This window comes from Neodiprion pinetum, chromosome 3 (genome assembly GCF_021155775.2).
Source record: "Neodiprion pinetum isolate iyNeoPine1 chromosome 3, iyNeoPine1.2, whole genome shotgun sequence".
Taxonomy (NCBI): domain Eukaryota; kingdom Metazoa; phylum Arthropoda; class Insecta; order Hymenoptera; family Diprionidae; genus Neodiprion; species Neodiprion pinetum.
In genome coordinates, this window is record NC_060234.1 from 19,192,115 (window position 1) to 19,213,085 (window position 20,971).

The following is a 20,971-nucleotide window of genomic DNA, read 5'->3' on the forward strand; positions in this document are numbered from 1 at the left end:
TAATCTTATATCGAGATGCAATATAGATAATAAGATAACTTAGTTATCTAAATCGAAAGATAGGTTAGGTATATCACTGGAAGTTGGAGTTGCGAGCATGCACCGTTGGCTATCTTCACCGCAGGCTACGGGCCGCGCAGCAGGGAGAGGAGAAGCTGTTTCACAACGACAGGGGAACTAGCGTTCACTACACACATACCTACGTAACGTGAAATTCTATCTGCTGAACGTACCTAAATGCGGGTGTATTCTACCAGTGTTAGTTTCCGAATGAAATTCAACGCGTTATACAGGCAACACAGTTAAAAATCGTATTTATTTTTTTTTTGGTAGTTAGAGCGTTGGTCGATATACGTGTACGCGGCATGAGTTAGCAAGTCTTGTGAACAACCTAGCTATGTAAAATTTTGGAAAAGTTGCGACCTCACAGCTTTACGAATCTTATCCAATGAGGTTTGTTCATTACAACGACGATCAGCCACCCCTCGCTGCCTTCTACTTTCGTCATATAGCTCACCGCGCAACGGATACTTACCAGATGAAGGTATTTATTATTCATTATCAATTATCAAAGAATGTACTGTCGTTTTCGATTGATTGATTTCATGCGCGCGCGCGATTATCACGACAGACTTTTAACTGTATCCTCCTCGTTTCGGGTACAGGCTGTACGTTTTGAGCTTTGTTTATCATTGTATTTACTGTTATGTTTGCATCCTTACTCTCTCTACGATCACATTGTTTTTATTAACATTTCTTACTACGTGCAAGGCTCTGGCCAAGGAAATCTGTTCATTTCGTTGAGATATAAGGTCTGGGTTAAAAGGGATGCAAAAAGCAATGGTTTTTATTTTTATATTCAAATAAACCTAATCCGAATTGTTGAATGTATATTTTACTACATATTATTATTACATTCTTTTTATACAAGGCATTTCACTGGGCAGTCGTAAATTTATCTTTAATGCATTTTTTTTTTTGCTTTGGGTATTGTCGCCTCTTCTATTGGACAAAAAATTTTGCTCTCAACAAAGAAAGATTTGCAATAACAAAAGTATAAGTCTGTTTCAAAGATTATTCTTTAATTCTTCTTGTCCAGGGTAAGACAAGTAGTAAAAAAAAAGTTTAACGCCCATTGATCTTTGAATAGACCGTCAAACTCTGTAGGCGCAAAGTCTACCCAATCAAATAATAAAAGTATGACTTTACTGACAGACAAGTTTAGGACAATAAATTTATCAATAGTCAATTTAGTTTGACAGTAACATTGAAAGTAAGTGTTGGCAATTGTATATCATTATCAACAGAGTGGTTTTCTTCATTCAAACCCTGTTCTTTATTTACCAAAGCTTAACTCTCATCATTTACAAAACTGCTTGAACCATTTTCAGTTTTAGGTCTGGACCTTTATATTGCAAGTCTGTTTTTCTTCGGTAAAAAGAATCAGAAATAAGAGGGGTAACTTTGTGTTCAAATTTTGCTAAATGCAACATGTTGAGATTACATTACCTTTATCTTTGTGCGATTGCTCACACCTTTTATGCAGAGTTTACACATTGAAAATACATACCATACCGCTATATATTATTCAATTAATGTTTGATCATTTTAAAATAATATTTTCTTCAACTTTTAACTTTGCAAATTATCATGATTTGATAGAAATATTATATCAATTTTGCTTTTTGTTACAGATCTCCTTCTGTGAATTTCATCAAGCTTATACACACAATAATAATGTACTGGCACAAACTACTTCTGTAGTTTGTTATTTGAAATAAGGTTGGCTTATGATCATTTATTGTTCAAATACTAATAGAAAATTGAGAAAATTTTAATTACCTTAAAAATCATTTTTTTATCATCATAAACATGAAAAACTAGGTCGAGTCAATAGATTTGATTCAATACCTTTAATTTATATTCTTAGTTTGAGGTCGTTTTTGAATAATAGCAGAACTACCATAACTAAGAGTTGTTTATTCAGTCATGCATCCATTTTATTTTTACCACAATTTTTTTTTTCAAAGTAATTATACATAAATTAAACTTTAAACAATATTATAAAAAACTTGACGTTGTTTTAGATAATGTCTGACGATGAAGTCACTATGGATTCAATGGACACAGAGGAGGATATTTTTACACCTCGTAGTCGTAGCCTTGGCTCTGTAGCTAGAAAATCTAAGAGTCTACGAACACTTCGATCACGTGTCCCGTCAAGTCCACTCCTCAACCGCAATGTTTCCAGTGTCAGGCGGAGTACAAGGAATAGAATGCAAACTTACGATAATCTGAATACTAGCTGGATCCTAGGTAGATGATGATTAACGTGGTATTGCTTGGTTCCTGCTTGCTTTTCCTCCTGTACAAATTGAGAACGTTTTTAATATTTTCTGGTCCTTCAGGTACACAAACTCTCAAAGGTTATCCAATGTTTCGACAACCAGGCTCATCATCTGATAAAGAAATGGTTGAGGAAGTGAATGAAAGGAAGCGTGAATTAAAACGAAGGATACCTTTGAAATCGCGAGAAAATCATCCGCTGAACAAAGGTCCTACCAGGCACATTAGAGCGCTGCGTGATCGAGAGCTTCGAGACAGACCAGATCGCAGCAAGGAACTTAGGGAAAGACAAGAACGTGATAAAGAATCAAGAGATAGGCCAAATATAGATAAGGAATCTTTAGAGAAGCACGAGCAGGACGAAGAATCTAGAGATGGTGCAGACTCGGTTACGGAGTCGAAAGAAGGGCCGAGACAAGATGAAGACAGATCTGAAAAAGAACTGAAAGATAGAGGAGAAAAAGATTGTAGAAATAAAACTGAACTGACTGCTGGACATGATGAAAAAGAAATTAGGTATGTTGATTTTGTAAACACGATCCGTATGGGCTTTATACACTAGGCGGCATATACTTTGCAGAAGGACCAAGTCTCTCGGTTCACCTAGGCTTAGAGAAGGCCCTGTGACCAGATATATGTTGGAAAAAGATGAAAAACCGAAAGCAGAACAGAACGACGATGAAGACAGTTCTCAAGAGAGTCACAAGCCACATAACAATGACAATTCTGATAATGAAGATGTAAGTATTCCCAATTTTCTGGAATGATCACCTAGAATTAAAACTGTGTCACTTATATAGTAACTATTATTAGTAACTTGTATAGCAACTATTGTCACGTTTTTTTTTTTTTTTTTTATTTCTGTTATCAAGGGTTACGAAGATATGTATACAAGAATAAAAAGAACCAAAAGAGCCACACAGCGCCAACTACAAAGAGATAAAAAATTAGGTAAGTTAAATAGTCTATTGCGAGTCACAATGTGATATATTTATCAGAAAAGTGGCCATGTACATTGGTTGAAATCTATACCAAAACTATCCCCTTTCTCCTCACTTCTATCAGATGCTGATTTTTGGTGCAACGAATGGCTCAAAGCTGTTTAACCATTACAAATCGTCAGTACATTGCCACTTGACATGTTTACAATAACATCAAATCGTACTAATGTTAATTTTCATTCATTTATAGTGGAGGAGAGTGATCTAAGTGAGTCGTCAGACTCTCCGGGACCTCGAAAGTACAGCTTACGGCAAAAAAAACCAGCGGTCGATAGATTTCAAGCTAGTGTTGAACCGGTGCAAAGATCATTCCGCGTATTGAGAAGTGTACTCACTAATTCAATGAGAAGATGTAAACACAGGGGTAAGACCACCAGCTCTAGTGATTCAAGTGATTCTGAACCACAACGGTATGATAAGAAAAAAGGGAAAAAAGCACGGTAAGTAACTCCCTTTTCCTCATTTGTCTTTGTCTGTAACCAATGAAACTTTATATATATGGCACAGCTAAGTTGAGCAATAGAATTCAGTGAGTTAAGAGGGTATATATTACCAGATGGTTGAAAAAATGGATATAGATGGGGAATTTATGTTTCGCCAGCATATTATTAAATTTGATTGGAGTTTGTCCCATTCCAAAAAACATAGCTTGAGCTTCGTTTCTATGTTTTTTCATTCCCATCAATTGATAGGAAGCAAGGTTATTAACAATAAACTCAATTGTTTCACTCTGCGACATGTTTTGTGATGCCCACGAAAACCTGCTCAACCGATTTACTTAGGATTTCGGAGACAGTAATCTTGGATAGTTTATCCTCTTTGTCACAATCCCACCTTTTTTTTTATCCTTTTTTTTTCCTCAAGTAAGTAGAAAAGAGTTAATTCCTTACCAATAATCGAATTTAGAATGATTTGTAAATTTGTTTCAAGGAAAGAAAAAATGGATTGTGAGAAAGAAAAAGGAGAGAGAAAAAACTATCCAAGAATACTCTCTCCAAATTAAATGTAAAACAGTTTAGTCTTTTTTGAGATATTATGAGTATTGCAAAGCATGTCTTCAAGCAATATGGTTAGCATTATGATCATTAACAATGGTTCTTATTAATTAATTGTAACAAAACAAATTTGTGAATGAAGTTTGATTTACATATTTTTGATTAAAATAAACTCTAATCAAATTGAATAAATGGTTGTCGAGATAGGAATTCCTAAATTTTACTCACTTTTTCAACTGCCTACTCGTATATATCCCCTTAACCGTATTACAATTTCGTTCTAGGCAATCAGCAATGCCGCAAGGTGGCCCACCGGATCGCAAAGCTGATATTGATCCCATCACAGTAGATACTAATATAACATTCAGTGATGTCGGAGGTCTAGAATCACATATTCATTGCTTGAAAGAAATGGTGGTCTTCCCAATGATTTACCCTGACGTTTTTGACAGATTTCATATTACTCCGCCGAAAGGGGTATTATTCCATGGTCCACCAGGTATGTAATATAAAATCTTGAAGTGTAAGTTTCCAATGATACTAGCCTGGTTATGTTAAACATATATACCTTTTTTCTACATGAAGCTGAAGCTTGTAGGCAGTCAAAGGTGCTAACACCAAGTAAAATAAAACGGTTAGACATGAGGGTTAAAATTTTGTCAAATTCCATGAGAAGCTTATACTTTTAGAATCATAAGCCTTAAATGTTTCTGAATTTTTTCATTAGAAAAAAAATTGAGCAGCTTCATTTACACTTTTTCTACACGTTCTTAAATGTTATTTATTACATAACGGTTAAAAAACTGTTTTCTCTCACTTAACAGGTACTGGTAAAACGTTGATTGCCAGAGCACTAGCCAATGAGTGCAGTCGAGGCAGTCGAAAAGTTTCATTTTTTATGCGAAAGGGTGCAGACTGCTTGTCAAAATGGGTAGGCGAGTCTGAACGTCAGCTAAGACTACTCTTTGAACAAGCACAGCAAAAAAAGCCATCGATAATTTTCTTTGATGAGATAGATGGCTTGGCACCTGTTAGAAGTACAAAGCAGGATCAAATCCATGCCAGCATTGTCTCTACGCTACTTGCTCTTATGGATGGTCTATGCAACAGAGGAGAGGTAACTTATGATTGGAAAGATTGAAATTCAATTTTTATCAAGCATTAGAGCACGTTATCAATATAATATATTATATTTACGTTATATCACTATCAATTACTACGCGTAATTTTATCTGAATAATACCAGCATAGTTAGTTATTAAGATATAACCATGTATGTGCCGGGAACCCAGCTCAACTCAATCACTCTTCAAACTATTGCCACTTCAAAATTCCTCGTTTTTGGATCTTATGTCATATCATATCATGTTTGCACTCGTTCAAATTCACTGCAACGAGTCGTTTTATTTAGAAGAAAGTTCTCTACAATCCCAATGTGCCAGTTTTTTTCAACACGTCACGTTAATTTTATCAGGATCGCACTGATACTGATTCTGCTCAATAAACAGTAATATCTTATTGATTATTAAGAGAAATACAAATGTGTTTTGCTGAATTTGTAAAAAACAATTTTCCAAACGAAATAAGCCATTGTGGATTTTAAAAACTTTTCTAGAACACAATTTTTAGTATTTACCCGATTTTCATACTATTTTAGCTTCGACAATTATGTGAAAAATTTGTTCAGAAGTCTGTGTACTTATTAAGAAATGTTTTTGGATTTCTCGGTGTCAAACTCAAGCTGTTAGGAATTTTCAAGCCTAGATTGTTGATAAAGGAATTTATGAAGTGAACTTTGTTTATTTACAGTACGAAAGTCTGGTTACGCTGAAGTACTCTGTATAATTATTGCGGGGTATCAAGCATTACACAAGTAATAGAATTTGAAATAATAATAATTCTCAGAATATTATCAATGATTCATTAAATGAAGAAAATTTGTGTACTAATTTAGTTACCTTTCTGTGTAAAAGATATCAAGTATGACCTTATTTTCGTACTTACTAAAAAAAATTAAGTTTATTTCACAAATTCCAGTGAAAATCAGAAATCTAAATATGAAAAAAATGATGATTGATCAAGTGCGCTACCGAAATATCCAAACACAAGTTGATATGCATAAGAATATGTAAGACATTTCGTTTATTTTAATAATCTTCGAAGTAAAAATGAGATGGAAATGTGATACATATTGAAAATCATGTGGAGGTCAGTTTTTTAAACGAGCAGTAAGGACAGAGGGTTAAATTTGGGATGAGAAGCTAAAATTTGAGATGTGATAATTTCGATTTGATTTAGAGGCAGAATTTCACGTATAATCCTGACTGATAAAAAACTTCTAATTTCGAATTTGTTTTCTTCTAGTCCTGCTTGTTTCTTTTTTCTTCTTGTTTCAAGATGGTATAATTTTTAATAACTAACGTTTCAACATTCTAATACCCCAGGTTATCGTAATTGGTGCGACAAACAGGATAGATGCAATAGATCCGGCACTGCGCAGACCTGGTCGATTCGATCGTGAGTTATTTTTTCCATTACCACCAAGGAAGGAAAGATTAGAAATTCTCAAAATACACGTTAGTAAATGGGAGAATCCACCATCTCCACAACTGCTGGAAGCCTTAGCTGAGAAATCTACTGGATATTGTGGGTCTGATCTGAGAGCTCTATGTACTGAAGCAGTCTTGCAAGGATTGAGAAGAACATATCCCCAAATATACATGACCAGTGACAGGCTTCTTTTGGACCCAACGCAGGTCGAGGTAAGATCACGAGGCGTGGAATCTTTGAACGTTCAACTGTCAGTTTTAACTTTTAATAAAATGTTCCAATAACTGAATACGAAATTAAATGATTAACGATAATTCTTAGCTACAGATTCAATTTGGTTGGGTGACCTTCAGGGATGAAATGATGCACTTTTAGCAATCAATTATGTTTTTCAAAACGACGTTTCGGCAGGCCCCGCCTACCATCATCAGGTTTCTTTAATGTAAAACCAACCAACATAATTGATTGCTAAAAGCGCATTATTTCATCGCTGACCGTCACCCAACTAAATTGAATGTGTAGAATATCTACATGGTCACAAACATTAATCTCAACAATAATTCTCAGGTAATTCCAATTTTTCAAGCGTACTATTCGTCATTACATCTAATTTAACAGGTAAAAAAACGAGACTTCGTACAGGCCAGCTCTATTCTTGTTCCTTCGTCACACAGAGTAGCTCCATGCGCTGGAAGAAAGTTGCAGCCTTTTTTGGAACCATTGTTAAATCCTGCCTTAGAAACAATACTCGATACTATAAAAAGGACATTTCCACAGGGTATCAAACCAGCAATGGCAAAGTGCGTTTGTATCCTTATTTTTGAAATTTCTTTTGTCAAATTCAATACTTAAAAACTGATGGCAAATTGTAGGATAAAAATAGTCAGAGGTATTCATCGGCCACGATTATTAATTGCTGGTGGATATAAGGCAAAGGGACAAGGACCTCATCTTGCGCCAGCAATCCTGTATCGAATGGAACACTTACCAGTACATACTCTTGACGTTAGTACGCTTTTTGCAGAAACTGCAAGGTCGCCCGAAGAAGCTTGTGTGCAGGTAATGTTTTTCAACTTTATAGTTATTTGTGGACTCATAGCAAACAGCTATAGTAGTCAGGTTACTTTGAGTATTAACTTTCGAATAATTAGCAAGAAGCTGCATTTTGGTATACAGTCTCATTTTGAAATCAGTAATAAAATTATCACAAGTCACAATCGATAGGAGGTTGAAAGATTTTAAAGAAGGTTTCTGCATTTTCTTGTAAACCGTTAATCCTACAATGAAAAAGACTGTAATAAAATGAAGTACATTAGATTCCCTATAAAACCGTTTTATGCTTTTTTCCATACAAGCAAAGGTTTCGAAAATATGTATTTCCGATTGACCACTGCATTTATGAAGCTTGAGATCGGTTATTTTCGCACAACCGCGATTTCATTAAACGCAGTTTTTTAGTACTTGAAGCTTAAGATGCTTATACCTCGAAAACAATTTAAAAAAATTCCTATGGGATCCACGACGGAATTTCTTATACTCATAATTAGTCCCGAGAGGATTGTCAGCCCATGTCAAAAAAAACGAAAAATCTTTTGTTGCAAATTTCAAATTTCCGGACTTTGATTGCTCATAACTTAAAAATTGTGGTATGTATCAAAATCGCTCGTAACACATCATCTACACTGTTCTTTTCTTGATAGAGTGCTGTATGGATTTACGAAACCGTACATTTTTCGCATCTGGTGCCGTGTGGCTCAAATTTAGTAGATGTTGGCACAGTACGTGTCCCGAAATCTTTGTTTGCATAAGAAACAGTATGAAACCTTCATGTTCGAAATTTAGTAGAGAAGACTTATAAAATATATTAAATTTTTTAAATTCTCTACATGAAATGGTGTCTCAGTCTGCTATTTTAATCTACTTGCAGGTATTCAACGAAGCAAGTAGAAATGTACCTTCTATTATTTATATCCCAGCTATTGATCAATGGTGGCCCCTTGTCCCAGAAACAGTGAAAGCAGTTTTTCTATGTCGAATTATGGCCCTGGATCCAACGTTACCAATCTTAATATTGTCAACGAGTGATACCATGTACGAATGCTTGCCATTGCACCTTCGAAACTTGTTCAGTAAATTCCGTGGTGAAGTGTACACGATGAGAAATCCGATGTCTCAACAAAGAGCGAAATTCTTTAGACCAATTTATATGGTACAAAGTCTTAAACCACCACCAATTAAGAACAATAAAGTTGCGGTACTGGAAAAATTACCTTTAGCTCCAGAATTTGTGCCAAAAAGAATGACGGAGGAAGAGAGAATATCACTTTATGAGAAAGAAGAAGCGTCACTGAGAGAGCTTAGGATATTTTTACGAGAGATTTGTGCTAAACTTGCTAGGAACCGACAGTAAGTTATCATTTTTATTATTCTATTTCGATGCAATTTTTTAGTCAGTACATGAAGAAAATACTTGATAACAACCACTGAAATACTGTTAAAATATTTTTGTGCATACAAAGATGAAGAATTTTGCCCACAGATTTTTCATGTTTACAAAGCCTGTGGATACGGAAGAAGTTCCAGACTACAACATGATTATCAAGCAACCAATGGACCTGGAAACAATGATGACCAAAATAGATATGCACTGTTATTTATGTGCACGGGATTTCCTTGATGACGTTGATCTCATTTGTAGAAATGCACTGGAATATAACCCGGACAGGTGAGTAAAATCTTGAAATTATTGGTATTCTTTGAGGATATGCCGTTGGTGGGATCGTTCATTCACTAAATTCACTGAGCTAGCATTGTTAACTTAACACTTGCTATTCAAGCACTTTGAAATTGATTAAATAATTCCATCCTCTCTATTGATTTTTTTGTAAATATTGAAAGAATCGTGAAAGCATTTGCTTTTGAGAGACAGGAACTTCGACAATGACACTTCTACAAATACCAGGTAGTTTAAAGGAATTAACATTCGCCATAACTATTTTTTAAAAACAACGAGTGGAATGCCTATATTAAATTGTTATCACGCACATACATTGCTATCGCGACAAACTTCGCTTGAGGAAAAGAATAATTTCTTTGACCCTGAAACACGTATCATTAATGACATCGTTAAGTGTTTTCCAATATGCATGTGTGTGCGTATGTACACAAAAAATATTGGCTCCTTAGTTATATAAAATCGACTTGGACAGTTCAGTTGGAACTTGGGTTGAAAATGACATATTCAATGGATATCTGGCATATTTTATCAAAATACTTAACATCTTTCGCTTAGAAAATGGTGACCCTGTTAATTTTCCAAAATTGATCATTGTTACGATTTTTCACTAATCTTTGTAGAATTTCGTACAATTTATACATCGTATTATTCGTTTTGCATTTTTTCTAATTTCTTAGCTGTCGCATTTGATATATCGAATCACATTAGTTGCGTGAGATGAACATCAGGTCAGAAATCGTCAATTACGCAAAAAAGATATACAGCAAATTTAAACCACAAGACAAAAACTTTCTTTCATTCAATTAATCAACGTATAATCAATTTCTAACTATCTGACGCACGTGACTGATTATATGCTGTAATAGGCTCGTATAGAAGCAATAATACGATTGTGCCTGTTGAAGAAATCAAAGCTATTGCCCTCATCCGCCTGGTTGAATTTAATGTACAACTGAAGCGTCATCATGACCTAGGAACTGTAAAAAGATTGAAATTTGAACAAAATCTTGTGGTGTATATTTGAATCTTTTTAAATTACGAAATGCACTCGAAATTGTTTGCAAATCGTGCAGAAATGTCTGTCTTTTTTCTCATGTTGTTTTACAGCACAATCAGTCTTAGACTGATTAAAAAAGGAAAAACAGTCAAAGTTGAAGTATCATGTTCCTTATTTCTAATGACAGGCCTTGCATCGACGTTACTAAAAATAATCTGCGCCATTCTTTTCTGATTCATTTGATTTTTTTATCTGTTGTGGGTCAGTTAAAGTCACTCTTTAAGGTAAACTCAATAGGTAACTCGTAACTTTTTGTAGACTCTTCAATGTCATATAGCATATAATATGTTTATTAATAATTTCATGTACAACTCTCCATACATCCCCATACAATTAAACGATAAATAATTTAAAACTATATACCACCCAGGTCTGATCCAGTCAGCCTTGGGGGCCTCCTCCATTTCCCCCATTTACCACAAAAGGTACTTTAATATGTTGCTACAAGCGGCGCTACTATCTTCAGAGGAACAGCGTCAATGCCTGTCGAAAGTTATATTAATGAACAAAGTAGCACTGTGAGACGACATTAAAAAACTCTCATGTCTTAGACGTTTTTAAGCCAGATCATTTTAATTTTCGAGTCTTCTGAATTTGATATGTTCGTTTAATTCTTTAGAAACTACTATTGTTGGCTGAAAAGAGAAGTTAACAATGTTATTATACGTGCACATCATCTATTCACCGATTCATACTGACATTCATGTTGTGTGTTTTCATGTCAGCTTGCGCGATAGGCCATCCCTTGGAATATTGAAGAGGTAGTCAGAGTTATCTGTTTATCCATTGCTGTTGTTGCTTTGTAGATACAGTGGTTTTCAATTTACAAAGATCATTTTTTTAAATCTGAAGCTTCGCATGTTTCTGTCTTGCACTTCCTGGGTATCCAATTGCATAAAATCTTTAAAATTATTTTATTACAGCTTTGTCAATGAAAATGTAAACTTGAAACAGTTATTTTTTATTAGTTTCGTTCCTGATTACATTCCATCGATTTCCAAAAAAGTGTATTCTCCAATATATATTCATCAGTTTGTATTCTCCAATGGAAATTACCATCGTAGTGCAGATATTTATGTTTATATAATGTTTAATCCACGTATTGGATTGTAACGAACGTTATATCATTCATTTCAAACAATAAATGTCAAAAACTACTGCATATAATTGATCATTCAAACACACTTCTGGAATTGCTCACAAAGTACATTGCAAGGTTCACAAAATGTCACAAATAATTGACATTTAGCAAACTTTGTGATCGAGCAAGACTTAGTGGCGCTTATTTTTATCCGGCAAGAAATATTCTAATGCCAACATTTTCCTTCAAAAATATATGTTTCTGAATTGTATGCACCTAGCAGTTTTCTTATTCTAACGTAGTAAATATCAAATTAAATATTTGAAGAAACCACGCAAGTTTTGTGTGATTCAATCAAGAGTTGATTGAAGTCCATTATTATTATGAAACTGGCACTTACTTGTGTGATCAATATTATTGAGAATCACGTGCTACTCCATTTCTGTAGCCATGACACATAACATTTCAAATATATATTAGGTAGTCATTGAAAACCACTCGCATTATTACCATTTACCATTGACTAACAAACACCTCATGACAGTAGTTAATATTATCATATATTCATATGTTTCATTCACAGGGATCCAGCAGATAAACTCATACGGCATCGTGCGTGTTCCCTTCGAGATAATGCTTATGCACTTATAAAAGCTGAATTAGATTCAGATTTTGAAGACAAATGTCGAGAGATATCTAAAAATCGTAAGGTTACTGAAAATATAGATGGAGATGCAGACAGTAAAAGTTCGAAAACTGATTCGCTGACAAATACTGAAAAGAATGATAAAAAAGAGTCACTCACTCCGACCAGCGGAATTATGGTAAATGGGAAAAAGTTTTCCACATCCAGAAAACGTAGAATACCTGCGTGGGCACGGGGGTATGTCAAAAAAGTGCACAAGAAGAAAAAGATTGCTTTTGACGACATGACTACTGAAATCGTACATAAGTCAAGTGTCTCCATGGAAAATACAAGCGGTATAGATTTGGAAAAATTCCAAGAATTCGAAACTGAAGCGAATAGCGTTCTGAATGGAAATGATCCTCTGTTTAACAACTCTGATTCGGACAATGATTTGCAATTTGATACACCGAAGGATTCATCACAGAGCAATCACAACGAGGCTGATAAAGATAAAAAAAATGATGAGATTATTGAAATGGATGTAACGATGGTGGACGATCAAAGACATGTAGAAAATGAGGGATCAAGTGCGTCATCTAGACGTGAAAGTATGGACGAGTTATCATTTGCCATTGAGAGTGATTCTAGTCCTACTAAGAATGGGGTTAATGAGAAAGTAATAGTCGATAAAAGTGAGCTCGAAACTGCATTAAAACATACTGTCGACATAACAGAGGATTCTCCGGTAGAAGTATTATGCGACATCTATGTACAATTAAGTCGGTGTGTTGGCAAATACACCCATTATTATGATAGAACTTCACTGCCAAAGGTAAGAACAACATTTTTTATCAGTTCTTAAATAGTCTCCATGGCCAAAGAGTAAAGCGCTCGCTCAGATAAGATTTAAAGGGGTATACATACAAGTAGATGGCCAATAAAGTGGATGAATTCTGGGAATTTATATCCGGACAATCGATTATTACAGCTGTCTATTCGTACATACCCCCTCAAATTTTTTTCTAGCACATGCGACCCCTCTTTATATCTCATGGTCTTTTATTTCATCTGCCAAGCATGTTGTTTGTAGGATTTGCTCAAGGAACTGAAGAGATTTGAAGAATGTGAAACAACAGCTATTCACAATGAGGCCATGAGCGTAGTACATGCCACTGAAGTGGGGAGATTCGAAGAGTGCGAAACAACAATTACTTCTCAAGAAATCGACATTCTTAAAGTAACTGATACGCTCCAGGTCTTAAATTGATGATTTTCTTAAGACATATCAGTTCTGTTAACTTATTACTATTGAGTATATAACACATGGAAGATACCAAATGACAAACAAGACATGTGATTCCGTCTTGGACGGTTTATATGTATACTTTGCCATTACAACAGCTTGTGCACCAATCTATTGTATAAATTGTTTGTTTCATTGTGATATTTTCTTGCAATACGTTCAGTGTAGAGAGTATACTTTCAAATAGATTTGATAATTTTATCCTACAAATACGTATCTCTTTTTGAGTAGCGCAATTACTTTTGTTTGACGTACAAAAGAAGAATTGAAAATTTTGTAACTAGAATTGAATTTCTGGCGCATAAAGGTTGCATACATATAGGTTGTATGGATGTGTTGATACAAACTGCAATCATTTCACAAACTATCCAACTTATAAAAATAATCTCTGTTTGGTGTCTATGTATTTTCATTGAATTTTCTCACATTAAATTGGATGGTTTGGACAGGTAAATTGTTGACTGAGAAAATAATTATTAGATTAGTCTCATTTTTTTGACAATTTAAATTATTGAATAATCTTTGCTCTCATTAGAAATAGTTAAGACATTTATAAAATAATTAAGCAGATCACTGTCAAGCAGCAAGTCACTTGTTAATCTCTCTTCATACATTCATGTATGCTGGATTGAGGCACATTTCTCTAATTCTTTGGTGAAATGAGTGATTGTGTTGTACGTTCATAAAGAGACATAAGAAATTCCATTCTCTACTGTCTTCATATAACGATGGCCAATAACGAAGGATAATATCTATGTTTTATAGCTAAATTTTGAAATATAAATATATAAAGTGTAATAAGATATCTCGGTTGCACTTTGAGATGCTCTCGTTTTCACAGTATGCGGCGTAGAAGGTCCTCAAAAACACCTAGAGGATTGTTTAAAATCTCTACATGCAATGATTCTCAGAATTCTAGAAAAAATGTACAAATTGTAAAATCTGAAAAAAGTACCAAACATGTAGTGTTTTATTCCAATCATTTTGGCGCAAAACACATGATGGCAAACGATCTCTTCCTAACCTAGAACATTTTTTATATGACTAAAGGGTGAAAAAATGTTCATATTTTATCATGATTTTAATAATTGATTATAATAATTGAAAATGTTATCTTTGTACATCAATTTTAATAATCTTGATAATACGTAACAATAGCATTTTATCATCTTTTGATCGAATAAAAAATGTTGCAAGTTGGGAGTTCATTTGCCATCATGGGTCTTGTACCGAAATGATTGGAATAAAATGCAGCATGTTTGGTATTTTTGCAGATTTTACAACTTGTGGGGTCTTTCACTTAGATGTTAGGAGTTACTACTACACCTACAAACATTTCGGGAAAAACAAGCCGTATAAGGGTCAGGATCTGTTCGACTTGATATGGAATGCCCCACATATATGTTGACATTTAAAGGTGTTTCATCATTTGAAGTACCCTGGTTGATTTTGACGTTGCCGTATATACCTCCAAATATCAAAGCGCTTGTATCTCAAACGCAAAAAAGAGTTTAACAATCCCATTCTATACACAATTCAAAACAAAAACACTCTAATTCAATTTTATTTCTGTGTCAATTGAAAATATATTGGAGTATATTGGAGTATTTTTGTTCAGAATTGCATATAAAATGGGGCTGTGAATTTCTTTTTTGCGTTTGAGATGCGCGTACTTCGATATTCGGAGACATATACGTCAACGTCGAAATCGACCAGAGCACCCCTTAAACCGAATAGAATCATTATTTTTTTCTGATAATACAGTGTCGAATGACTACACTTTTAACAGACAACGGATGTTGAATACAAAATGATCTGAAATAGAAAATTGTATCAAACCCACAACTAGCATTCATTTGTTGGGAGTCAAAAACTGATTTCTCAAACTAAAGCATATGCTTCTCTGTTAGAATGCAGTGACGCACTTCGTGTTAATGGAAGCACACTACACGCAACACGTAAGAAATTGAACACAAAAAATGCTGCTTATGTTTGAATTCAATTCTCAAATTTATGAGTGAAAACGAGGCATCTAAGCCTACTTGATGTAGGTTATCTACTGTACACGATTATAGTCACAACTTGTGTTTGTGCAATTTTTACAGAAAGTTTTAACAAAGTCAGGGCTTTGAGTAAGAAGTATGAAGAGAAACGTTATGACAATAGATCAGTTTTTACAGCTGATAAATAAAACTACTGGAATTATTAAGTAGGCTCTGGTAACAAGCTATTAAACTAACAATGTATTATCACAGAAAGTAGTATCCTAATTGGTTTTATACTGAGAAAATGATATGTGTATATAATACAGAGCAATTAATTTTGAAAAATGATTACACAAACGGTTTGTTGTTATACTGTTTCGATCATTGCTAACATCACTTTGAGTATAATCTTTCTTGTAGATTATGCAAACAGAGTAGTGATGTGTAAATACCATGAGTGACAGTAGAAAGAATATTAATTTTTATTAAAAACTTTGGAAGACCTGTGAAAATGTGGTTAAGTACCCTGAATTCAGGAAAGTTCGATAGCAATTACTTTGGGTATTTTAAACAACATTCACTTGTGTCTTCGTTAGAAAATTCATTATTCTTTCAGTGATAGTTAACACGATTTAACTTATATATATTAAAATTATTTAATGCGATCAACATTTGCTCACTGTATATATTCTGACAGTTATTTTTAAAAAAACGTACTTAATTCGTAACGTTTTATCGCAAAATAACCATGTTCACTGCGATACTTTTTAGTTGAAAACACTGGCCTAGAAATACGTGTGTTATATTACAATGTGTGGTTGATATTAATTTGCAAACAATATATTTAATTTGTGTGTTTCCATATTTTAGCATTTAGTCTAAAAGACTGACTAAATATCAGTAATAATTCTTCATTTTATAACAATCTTATTCCATTTATAACAGGCAATGAAAATCGTCAAGTCTTTTTAGTTCTTTTTTTTCTACTCTCCTATTCTAGCTATTTCACTTCGATATTTTCATTTCGTTATTTAATTTTCTCCTGTACAGAAACATCAAGAATAACAAGTAAATAAAATATTGTCAACCCATCGTATAGGTCAGTTTTTCGCTGTTCCACGTCAACATGTCTCGTAATTAGAGAGAACCACAAATACTTGTGTCAGTGCATTATACTGAATAAAAATAATTAGATGTAAATTTATACCTTAAAATGTAATTGGCAAAACTGACAGTGAAACGCAAATCATTTATAACTGTCAGAATATTGTTTATATTTACCTTTAACCAAAATGCTAGCTTTGAAATCATAAACGTAGAACTTTAGCTTATTTTGCTGATGGTAATGTACCTTAGTACTATATTTTAGCAAAATATTTTACAGCGAGCTATGTTGAGATATGAGGTTCTTTGCTGTTTGTGATTATATTAGTGACTATACCGAAGAATTAACTATGCAAAGAATTGTTGCGTTTAAAAACTTGTAGCCATATTTATTGAAACAGTAATCGCGTTTGCTTGTTATATGTAGTCTCTTCGATAATCTAGCAAATTCATATACCTGTTCATGAGATATTACTTTTCCTTAGTTTTCACGTAATAATTTACCATTACATAATGTTACTTTCCAAAATAATGCGGTCTAATTTTGACTGCACAAAAACCTCTCAAATATTTCTAAAATTTCTTAAATGCAAGATTCTGACTTTCAGTTGATACTTTGATGAAATACCCACTATATAATTTCACCAGTATGCAAAGCATCATTACAATGAACAGATGTATGCTTATGTATTTAAGATATTGATAGAAAAAATGTCATTGGTCATTCCAGGATTCAAAATATTAATTTTGTATGCGCTTAATCAAATTATAATTGAATGTTTCATTAAGATTCAATAAGATAGTTGCTCAACAGTAAATGCGGTAACAAATTGAAGACTGACTTTATCAAAATTACTATAATAATTTATCATCGTCATTACTTTTTTCTAATCAAAATTTAATTTCATGTTCATTACGAATATCCTGGAATGATATTATAACTTAACCAAATTTACTATACATAACTTTGAAACAAGTTTTGTTGAATCGACTGTTTATATACATCTTTATATCTTTTTTTTTTTTTAAATCTTATTTTTATTTAAATCTTATCCCTGCCGCAGTAAAAGGGTGTCTACTTTCTGGGAAAATTTAGAATTGTCAAGCAATTTTTGGGTTAATTATAGAATTTTTTCGTCAAGTGTATTCTTGGCATTGGAAGCAGTTAGAAATTGAAAAAACAGATTATTCCGTCTCAAACCTTCTAATTCTCTTGCATAAAATATGGAATCTCACGAGGATGTGCCAAAAAAAAATTTTTTATTTATTTTTCCGCATCAAAATTTCGATAGATCTGAAATCTCAAATCATCTCAAATAGTATATCTCATCCAAATATGAGTTCTTAATATTGATATTTAGAGGAGCCTATTTTGTTTTTTTCCTTTTCCACTTAAATAACACATAAAGGAAATCGGAAAATTTTTGAATTTTTTTTTCTCGTAAACAGCTTGACTTACAAACGATCAAATACAGATTCTATAAAAAAGTACTGAGATAGAATTTTCCTAACTCTAAGCGATTTAGAGATATTTGCATATGGCTGAATGTTTATAGGCGAATATCTCATAACAAAAAATTTTCCGATTTCCTTTACGTGTCATTTAAATGGAAAAAGGAAAAAACAAAATAGGCACCTCTAAATATCAATATTAAGACCTCATATTTATATGAGATATACTATTTAAGATACTCTATCGAAATTTTGATGCAGGTTTGAGAAAAAAATATTTTTGGTACACCCTCACTATACATAAATATTTTCCAATGTTCAACATCAGTTTTAAATATTTGTTATTTCGGTTTTCGAATCCTAAAAGTCACGTTTTTTACCCTCCAGATGGTAAATTTCCTACAGTTTAGAAAGTTTCAAAACGAAAATAAATTACAACAGGTTAAATCTGCTTAACTTCCACAATGTATGAGTAAAGAATTATTTTTCTGATACTCCGGAGAAAGATGTATGAATTGTCTAGAAAAACCTTGAAATCTCGGGTAATTTTTGTTTCCACGTTTGAGTAGACATTCTGATTAGGTTAATGGTACATGTATGTATATACGTATTATTATTGAATGAGTACACAATTTTATTCTAATGTATTTAGTACATACTATTTCATTTATTTTGTAAATTTTCTGTTATACCATATTATTTAGATGGTTCTCTATAAATTCGGATGATGATGTTTTTTTTCAATGCACTCAGATCCAACAGTTACACGCACCCAAATAAAAAGTACTGTTTCTAAATCTCTGAATTATTGTGCTATTGAATATTTCACAGACAATGAAGTCTGGACTGTCATGCACACGCTAGTTGTTTCCAAACCTTTTATTTTTTTATCTACTTATAAATGTCATCCGTAAGAAAACATGATCATTTGATCTTACGATAGTGTTAGTAAAAAGTATGAATATGCTCTAAATAAAAAGATGTCCTCTTCATATTACTTATGTCATATGTATGTCACATGTAAATGTGCAATCATAAAATGTATATGTTATTACTTACTTTGAAAGGAACATACTATATTTATGCATCGAATAATTCATACTTGTTTGCCAAAGAGATTAAGTGCGATATATTTCACTTGTGAATATTAGTATAAGTTTTTAAATATAAAACTTATTACAAGTGGCACCAAAAAACTTGCAGTTTAAACATTTCCGAATTAAATGCACATGAAACAATATTGTTAATATATATTAATTGATACCTACAAAATCTGATGACCATTTCTGATAAGCATTATGCAAATCACACGATAGAGCCTTGTCTCAGCTGTATAAAATCACAGCCATGTAAAGATATGGTTTACAAATATTTTACTTGGAATATTTAGGTAGTACTGGTAATTTTTGTGTATATTTTTTAGTTTTTGTGAATAAGTACAATAGATTAATTAAACCTGGCAGTGATCAATTTTTCACTCTTGAGAAAGTGAAAAATGAATGATAAATAATAAATATAATAATATTATTTCTCAGTTTTAACAATGTTTATTGTCTGAAAGTACGAAAACCTGTTTCTTCACGATTAATACGAACCTGAAATAATACATCAACTTGCGCATTGGTTTAAAATGTTAATAAGTTGCTAGCAACAAGACACTTTTGAGAAAAAGATGAAAACGTATATGTAATATCAAATTGTAAGTTTTCATCGATTTATCAACGATTCTTGTGTAGTCCAGTTTTCACTCAATGGTGCTATCTGCTGAAAATCAATTGTTCACTATGTTATGAATAAATTGTGAAAGTGGACTTTGCTGGTTAAGTTGAGGTCTTCCAGCGAACACTGCCGAACAAATTATTAGCTGTAAGTATAATTGACGAAAAAACGAGTATCTTAGTTGGAATACCTTCAGAGTTATTATCTACAGTTCACAAATAACTCTCCCTAAAAAGAGTATGCGAATTGTAACAATCGCTAGCAATGTATTTCATTAGCCCCGTCCTCAAACCGATGAACATGTAATAGTTTGATACAACCAGGTACAACAAAGTAGATAACAGCATTAAGCTTACGTAAAAGAACACAATGGTATTTGTAAGTTGTAAAAGACAGAAAAAATATATACTGCCTTATTTATTTTAACTATTAAGTAGACTTTATTGTCGTATGCTCGATATAAATAAAAGAAAACTAAAATTTTCTAACAAAAAACTTTTGTCAAATCCATCTATCACAATTTATTTCACTTAAGATTCTGAAATTCAGTTATACTTCTAAAGTACCATTTCACAATTCTATTCTACTCTTGTAATATTTGTGTTACAGGTTTTTTATCGTAATACTTGGTTTGTTTTAAAATCCCTGGTTCAAAGAATATATGCAATCTGTTTTACAGCTTTAGATCATAGTAGTCATTGCCAAGAATCTTAATATTTGTCTTTCATTTAGAATTCCCTTCACATGTTTTCAAAATCCCTTGATTGATGAAATGTCAAAAACATGAAATTATATCGTGCAAATACCTAATATTCAGAAATGACATAAATTTCAGTCGAAATTTTGTCAAAAGTTTAAAATATGCCCAAAGAGTACTTTTTAAGTACCATGAACAGTGTATGAAGACCTAATTACATTTATGTTTCATCTCGGCATTATTTTTTTCTCTTTGATTACAAATATCCACGTTGGATATTGTAAAATCATCTAGTGCTTCAACAGTTCAATCGAAA

At 33.0% G+C, this 20,971-nt stretch overlaps 1 protein-coding gene across 3 annotated transcripts; it reads left to right on the forward strand.

Annotated features, from left to right (window-relative positions):
* Window positions 1–29: 29 nt before the first annotated feature.
* LOC124215220 (ATPase family AAA domain-containing protein 2) lies at window positions 30–14,152 on the forward strand. 3 transcript variants are annotated; one of them, XM_046618332.2, is made up of 17 exons: window positions 30–258; window positions 334–544; window positions 2,088–2,316; window positions 2,409–2,862; window positions 2,927–3,086; window positions 3,219–3,297; window positions 3,538–3,787; window positions 4,627–4,841; window positions 5,167–5,459; window positions 6,787–7,104; window positions 7,511–7,692; window positions 7,765–7,951; window positions 8,820–9,298; window positions 9,432–9,617; window positions 11,412–11,447; window positions 12,351–13,227; window positions 13,486–14,152. In XM_046618332.2, exons 2-17 carry the CDS (start codon window positions 449–451, stop codon window positions 13,660–13,662), a joined length of 4,218 nt encoding a protein of 1,405 aa, XP_046474288.1. In that variant the 5' UTR covers window positions 30–258; window positions 334–448; the 3' UTR covers window positions 13,663–14,152. The 3 variants fall into 3 exon arrangements, with proteins under 3 accessions (XP_046474288.1, XP_068990903.1, XP_046474292.1); XM_046618336.2 differs by lacking the exon at window positions 30–258 and adding an exon at window positions 1,695–1,782 and having other exon boundaries at window positions 424–544; XM_069134802.1 differs by lacking the exon at window positions 11,412–11,447 and having other exon boundaries at window positions 32–258.
* The last annotated feature ends 6,819 nt before the right edge of the window (window positions 14,153–20,971 follow it).

Bases quoted from the DNA above. Each gene is read 5' to 3' on its own strand.
- LOC124215220 (XM_046618332.2), top strand. From the start codon at position 449: ATGAGGTTTGTTCATTACAACGACGATCAGCCACCCCTCGCTGCCTTC. The intron at 2,863-2,926 runs GTATGTTGATTT...TATACTTTGCAG, and splicing joins CATGATGAAAAAGAAATTAG to AAGGACCAAGTCTCTCGGTT. The intron at 3,788-4,626 runs GTAAGTAACTCC...ATTTCGTTCTAG, and splicing joins AAAAAAGGGAAAAAAGCACG to GCAATCAGCAATGCCGCAAG.